Raw genomic sequence first — 7,902 nt, 5'->3', positions numbered from 1 at the left:
TCTCTCTCTCTCTGAACAAAAAAGAAAGAATTAAAATGAATATTTAAATAAAGTGGTAAAAGAATAGAAGATCTAATATTGGGTGTATTGTAAAATGATGTATTAAAATAGATAAAATAACTTTTTTTTTTTCTTTCTCAAAAAAAAAAAACTTTTTTTTTAAAAAAATTATATAGAAATCTTGATGTTCTCTAAATAATGTTAAGTTTTCTTTTTAAGTAAAATAAAATAAATAAATAGATGAGTTTGAAATGAGTTTGGGTTCAATAGATATGTGGAACAAATCTATATATATATATATATATATATAGAGAGAGAGAGAGAGAGAGAGAGAGAGAGAGAGAGAGAGAGAGAGAGAGAGAGAGAGAGAGAGAGAGAGAGAGAGAGAAAGAGATACTAACGAATGCCCTTAGGGTAATAGTTAATAATCGATTTAAATAAAGTTTTCATGGAATTAAAAAGAAAAAAAAGCAATTAATATTTTGACAGCTTTTTCTATTTCCTATAAAAGTGGTGTCAAAACTTTTCTAAAAGTGGTTTTAGTTTGATTAGTTTTATTTTATATGAAAGATTGTATTTTTCTCTTTGTTTTGATTGTGTCTCCTTGAGTTTGGAGACGTTTGAGAGAGAGCAAAAAGAAATGAGGAAGAAAGAGGGGGAAAAAAAACTAATATAATAATTAGTTCTAGAGAATTTTTTTAATGAGAAAAATTCTATTGCTAATGAATAGTAACCTATCAGGTTTGGAGGTGTATTGTTCATTAGCAAAAAACTTTTTAAGGTTTAGAGAGACTATTGGAGCATTGATTTTTGGTTTCACTCTTTATTGTAAAGAGTATTTTGGTTTTGGCTACATCGTTGGAAATGCTCTTAATATAATAAAATGGTCCCTCATTTATTGTTTTGATCATTCTTATCCACTACAATAAATCAAAGAATTATACAGAACTAAACACTTTTCTAGATGAATAAATCAATCAAAAACATAATAATATAAGCATTAAAACCAATAAATAATTGTTAAGAATATACCAATAAACCGTTGGGTTTCACCTAGGGGTGTCCAACCAGACCCGGAACCTGATCAACCCGCCTAACCTGGCCGATCCGGCCCTAGAACCGTCCGACTCGATGCTGGCGATGGTCGATGGCGGATCTCCACCCCCAAAACCCAAGACTGGCGGGTCAGTTGACGGGTTTGAGCATGAAAACCCGATTTTCAACCGACCTGACCTGAAAATACACCAAAATTTGTTGTTCTCCATCAATTAGAGGGTTCGCCGGTCTGATTTTGTCCAATCTGTCGAGATCCAGTGAGATCTCGTCGAGATCTGGCCTAATCTCTTTGAGATCTTCCGAGATCTGGCCTGATCTCTTTGAGATCTAGCCTGATCTTGTTGAGATCTGTCCAGATCTCTTCAAGATCCGGCCTAATCTCGTTGAGATCTGTCCAGATCTCTTCAAGATCCGGCCTAATCTCGTTAAGATCCACCAAGGTCTCTTCGAGATCTGGTTAGATCCAACAAAAACCGGCAGATTTTGGCAAAATTTGGCTGATTTTTGCAAATTCTGGCGACGATTCGCACATTCCAATGCCAACTGAGACCTGACCAGAAACCGATGACATCCAACCACCCAAACTGCTACCTTTGGCGGGTCGGCGGCGGGTCCAAGTATCAAAGACCTGAAGTGATTGGGTCAATTTCGGGTTGGGCACAAACCCGACCCGAATCGACCCGTGGATAGGCCTACTTTTCACTCTTACCTTAGCAAGCCATAATACAAATAAAACTTTAAAAGCTGTAAAGAAATTTTAAGAAAACCTAAATTACATTCTATGGTAGCTCCCCTTTGAATTTTGCCCTAAAGAGGCTTTAAATAGGTCAAGGAATCCTATTAAAGTTGAATTCCCGTTTGGAGAAAATCCCAAGTTTTCAGGCTTCACTTAACTGACATTTTTGGCCTATTTAAATTTAGAATTCTGACTTTTGGCAAACTACAGAGTTGTAGCCCTTTCAGTTAAACTTACAGTCCAACTTGAATCATCTCGATTGGACATTTAAGCCAAAAGTTATGCCTAAAATACTAATTGCTGCACAAGCTGGAATCCTAATCCGAATTGGACTTGGATTTGGTGTAAATTTCATTTGATTCCTTACTCCAATTGGACTCAAATTTCATTGGGTTAGCTTATTTTGACTTTTATTATGGCCCTTGTAAATATAAAGTCTATTAGCCTTCTTTTTTGCACAAATCCACTTATTTAATTCCATTCTCCTACAAAAAACAATTTCACGTATTAAAATTCAATTAAATACAAAATTAATTATTCAACATTATTCAAAAACCAACAAAATAAGTATGATAATGCTTTCTAATAATGATATAAATATGCAAAATTAAGCTATTATCAATCCACTCGTACAAAAATTATTATTTATTTTAGTATAATTTTTTTTTTAAATTTTAGTTAATTACTTTTCAAAATACCCACATCATATTAAGATTATTTATCCTAAAATTTATTTCATTAAAATATCAATTTTTAAAAATATTTCTCTTTTTTCACAAACAACAACCACTATCCACTTGAAAATACTATATATATATATATATATATATATAAAAACTAAAATGCACATCAACAACACTAATACATTTTTGCCCAAATAAGATAAAAAAAAAAAAATGCATTTTACATAATAGTTGCATAAGTTGTGTTTTTCAGGGTTAAGTGGGCAAAGTTTGGTCATGTACTTCCTAAAAAATAGGACAAAAGTAAAGTCTTTTATTTTTTTCAATTTTTTTTGATAAAGTGCAAGCACACCCTTAAAGTATAGGGTTATGTAAAATAGGATTTTGGTCATGTAACCACTAATGTATTTTTTTTTGCAAGAAGACTCGGTATACCATACATTACTCATCAAATAGGATTTTTTTTTTAATCTCAACATTTTTTTACGGTTTTTTTAGGATTCGAAAATTCTATTAAAAGTTGGTCAAATATTTACTAGGGTTAGGGTTGTCCAGTGGACCTGAGACCCGACCAAACTGGTCAAATCTGATCGAATCGAAGCCCAGTGGGCGGATCCAATTGGCCAAGTTGGTTGGATACGAATCTTCTTTCTTTGAAAATTGAAACTAGGGTTTAGGTGGTGGGTTAAAGGATTAGGGACTAGCATAAATTGACCCGACCGAAGTATATTGAAATGTGTTTTAAATTTCTCTATCCCCTCATATGTCTTGTTCTCATTGGCAGAAAATCTACCACCTATCTTCAAAAAAAAAAAAAAAAAAAAATATACATATATATATATATATATATATATATTTATCTCTCATAAGTTTCTAGGCAAGTTGTATACAATTGTCTTGCAATTAGTATGAGACTTGCACACAAAATAAAAACATCAATTCAAACTAAATATAGAAAATCCGAATCTCTCTCTCTCTTCCTCTCTTTACTTTTCTCTTTTCAAGCTCTCTCTAGTCTCCAGTAGCCTCTGTCATTACCATATCGCTACCTCACTTTCTTTACACCACGGTCAAATTGAGTTGAGTTTCAGTATATTTTCTTCCTTTTTCATATTTCTTTTTCTCTATTTTTAGATATGACTTTATCATTTGTTCAAATCACTTAAAACTCAAAGATTTATAGTTATTGGTTTAATTTGTTTGATCATAGATTTGATTTATCACTCATCAATCTCGAACTTTAAAAATTAAAACCCAAACTTTAAAAAATGAAACCCTAACACATTTTTATTTTATTTATCTGATTTGTGTTCTATTGATCACTTGTTTGATTCATTTTGTTGTCTAATTTGTAGCCCAAACTCGCCAAACCAATGATTACGACCCGCCCAACCTATGACCCAAGACATCGGGTTTGACTCATATTTTCGATCGTACGGATCTAATTCTCAATCACCCATACTCAATTAGATTGAGTATGGGTCAGCTTTATACGCGATCCGACTCGACCTGTGGACATCTTGTCTAATTAAATCTATCAAATATCATTTCTTTGACATGACCTATGATCTAGAAAATTCCAACATTTAGCGGGCACATCAAAGTGTCTTGTCTTATTTTATTACCATAAATGTGATACAATGCATGCCATTTTAATCTGAAGTTCAGTAGTAGTCACACCAAAGTGTCTCTAACAAGCAGTTCACGTACATTGATGACACAAGCCCCAATTCAAATACTGGAAACTGTAAACCAACACAATTCCAAAACTATGGTAATATTGCTACCACTATTGCACTTGGCCAAACCTATCCTAGTCCATGCCAAAATATTTTTTCATCCAAACAGTAAACTCATAAATCTTCTTTTGGTCAGGAAGAGAATTCGCAACACTCTCCTTCTGCATGCACCTCTTAGCCCATGCAATAATCTTGGGGCACTCAGCCTCTATGCTAAAATTGCCGAAGGTCTCATAGGTATAAAACCAACTGTAGAAAGTGATTAGAGCAATGTCAACAAAGCCAAATGTTTCACCCCCAAAGAAAGGCTTTTCACCAAGCTCTCCCTCTAATATCTTGAAAGTTTCAATGAATTCCTTCTTCGCTACCTCTTGCTCCTCTCCTTTGGTGGCCCATATCTTCCTTGCAGTGTCATACACCTGCATCTTGCACTCACATTGTATTAGCACTTTCGTAAAACAGGGATGTAGAATACGAATGGTTTGTATTGTCATTACCTCTAGAGCTCATAGTAGAACAAGAATGCCGAATATGGAAAAAGTTAACCTCCAAATTAAACCAATTTGGAGGAATTTTCCAAAAATTCGCTACGTATAGGTTGAAAGATTGTTGACATGTATTTTTAGTTGCCTAATTTTTTAATAAGTTATGTGACTTGTTTAAATAATACATGATAGTCGTATAAATCGCTACATTGTGAATTAGATGGGATTCTTCTAAATTGGTTTGTAGGAAAATATTATCCATAGAATATTAGTTAATCTCTGTGGTTAGAATAGGTTTCAACTATGAAGTTTTTTTTTATCTTCCCTTTATATATATTTTTTCTTGTTTGCTAATGAAAGATGGACTCAAATCATTAAAAAAAATTTAATGTTAAAACCCTATTATAAAAATTATCTGATATATGTTGTGGTTATATCAAGTGGATATCCTCTCCAATTTTTTTAATTTTTTTCTTTTGCTTTTTCGGCTTATGTCATGTGGTGTAACATAAGTATAGTAAAATAACAATATTTAGCCGCTCTAAATTGAACAATATTGCTAAGTTTAAAAAATATAACTCCAATTAAAATTGTTTTAAGGAATTCAAAGAAGTTTCACTATTTATTGTATATTGTTTAATAATTTATCCAAGTATTTGTTTTTTAATAATAAATTTAGATCATACTAGTATTTTGCACCATATATTTGACTCAATGTATTACAACTGTATGGCATAATTTATTTACCTTTATTTACAATATTTTCAATAAAAAGTTTTTAGTTTCAACAAAATAAGCAGATCGGACCCTAAATATGTTTGAATAAAACTTAATTATTCAAAGTTAAAAAAAAATTTAAAATGTTTTTATTATTTATTTTATAATATAATCTTGGATATTTTTAAATACAAACTTTGTCTTACACAATGTCCATTAGTTATGTAACTTAAATTACTTTTTATTATTTATGGTAAATTCTAGATACCTTAAGTTTGAGCTAATGACAACTAGATGCAAAACTTCTTAGAACTAATCATCCTAGTCCCTAAAAGACAACTTTGTCTAGCTAAATGCCATTATCTCTTCTAACTCTCTTCTCTGTCGTCCCTTTCTCTCAAAAAACCTAGCCACCTGCAAAACCCATAAGTTTTCACCAGCATCAGCAACTCCATCACTACTAAAGGATAGTTTAGCATCAACTCTCATTCTCTCTTCCCTATTTTCTACCACCTAAAAACAGTAACATCAGCTACAATCCATGGCTGCCACCATCTCTAGCCCAGTGCAGCAAAAAAAAAAAAAAAAAAAAAAAAAAAAAAAAAAATTGTGCAGCAACCAACCACAGCTGCCACCACCTCTGATCCAGTGCAGTAACAACCCACGGCTGCCACAACCTCCGACCTTGTGCAGCAACAACCCATGGTTGCCACCACCTCCAACCTAAGCCACACGGCCACCACAAATCTGAAAGGTCACCCACCAAAATTTAAATCCAAACTACATGCACCGGATTTGAAGACATCCATTCAACCAAACCCCAAAACCCAAATCAAAATAGCAAATCCATAGATAAACTTTCACATGTCTTTTGACATCACAAGACCCATAAACTATTCAGTTCTAATAAATAAACTTATCACTAGAGCATTAACATGAATATTTTAGGTAATAGTAGGTAATAATAAATAAACTTATCATTAAAGCATTAACATGAATATTTTAGGTAATAGTAGGTAATTCTAATAAATAAACTTATCATTAGAGCATTAATATGAATATTTTAGGTAATAGTAGGTAATAATAAATAAACTTATCATTAGAGCATTAACATGAATATTTTAGGTAATAGTTATTTTATACATATATATATATATATATATATAAAATAACTTTTGTGGGAAATTTTTTCTCAGTGAAAAAGAACAGAAAAAAAGAAGAAAGAAATTGCATATAGCCTACACTATAGGTAAGGTAAACGGACCTTCTGCTCAATAAAATCAGCCCAGAATCTGGAACGAGCTTTGTGGTAAGGATCAGAGGGCAAAAATGGATTCTTGTCTTTCCACACCTCGTCAATGTACTGAACGATGAACAGAGACTCACATACTGGTTTGCCATTGTGGATGAGAACTGGGATCTTCTTGTGAATGGGGTTCATCTTCAGAAGCAGAGGGCTCTTGTTCCTCAAGTCCTCCTCCTTGTACTCATACTTGATACCCTTCTCAGCCAGCGCAACCCTCACCCTCATTCCAAACATGCTTGGCCAGAAATCCAGTAGAACTACCTCGTGCGCCATTGTCAGAAAGACTGAAGCTAGCTAATGGGGGAATAGATAAGTGGAATAATGAATCAAATGGTGTGATTATGTGTGTCTATAGACTCTATATATATATATATATATATATATATATATATAAAATAGTGGAGTTTCGTCGTAGGCAGTCAGACGATCCTTCCCCAACACCTGCAATATATTAATTATTGAAAATCACCTAAATAAAGGGAAAAAAATATTTAAAAAGGAAAAAAAGAAAGAAAGTGGAAGACTTCTCTTTTGTCCTATTTGAGACTAGCGTTGATAAGATCATAAATCATAAGATGATAAGAGACAAAGAGATAGACCGTTTCTTTAAGATTATATATAAAATAGGATTTTGAGCTTTGAGCATATAATATATCTTACATTATAATTACTCTTTATCATGGTACTAATGTACCAATTGATTTTCTTTATCATGATATTAATGTACCGATTGATTTTTGGCTTAGGTAAAGTTTGAACCACAAATTTCTTATTCTACAATAAAATATTTTATTTTTTTTAATGAATAAAAAAATAGGTAGAGGGCGACCTGAGTTGGCATTTTCTACCTAAACGTGATCATAGTGACACCCTACCAGCTAGGCTCGGGCCTACAGGAATATAGGATCCGAATGTGACTAAATGAACTAACTAGAACCTACACCTAACCTATTATTTTTGGTGACATAGTAAGTTACATCAGAATATTTAGCGGGGTGACATGACAAATATGGTACCACATAACATTAGTTATCTCATATGACCTAAGTTAAATTAAAATTTTCGATTTATTATAAAATTATAGGATTGACATTTTTTATTTTTTTGAGAAGAATAGGAATATCAATTGAAGTAAGATAATTGAGATAATATACAGAATCTTTAAGACGGCATTTGCTTA

General features: G+C 32.5%; 1 protein-coding gene across 1 annotated transcript; it reads right to left on the bottom strand.

The window, feature by feature from the left end:
• Nucleotides 1-4,060: 4,060 nt before the first annotated feature.
• Nucleotides 4,061-7,147, bottom strand: LOC126720830 (probable glutathione S-transferase parC). The gene is made up of 2 exons (XM_050423646.1): nt 6,681-7,147; nt 4,061-4,633 (listed from the first exon to the last, which is right to left on the bottom strand). The coding sequence occupies exons 1-2, from the start codon at nt 6,993-6,995 to the stop codon at nt 4,289-4,291; spliced, it is 660 nt and encodes a 219-aa protein (XP_050279603.1). The 5' UTR covers nt 6,996-7,147; the 3' UTR covers nt 4,061-4,288.
• Between the last annotated feature and the right edge of the window lie 755 nt (nt 7,148-7,902).

Source organism: Quercus robur, chromosome 4 (assembly GCF_932294415.1).
Source record: "Quercus robur chromosome 4, dhQueRobu3.1, whole genome shotgun sequence".
Classification (NCBI taxonomy): Eukaryota; Viridiplantae; Streptophyta; class Magnoliopsida; order Fagales; family Fagaceae; genus Quercus; species Quercus robur.
This window is presented reverse-complemented; position numbering and strand designations above follow the sequence as displayed.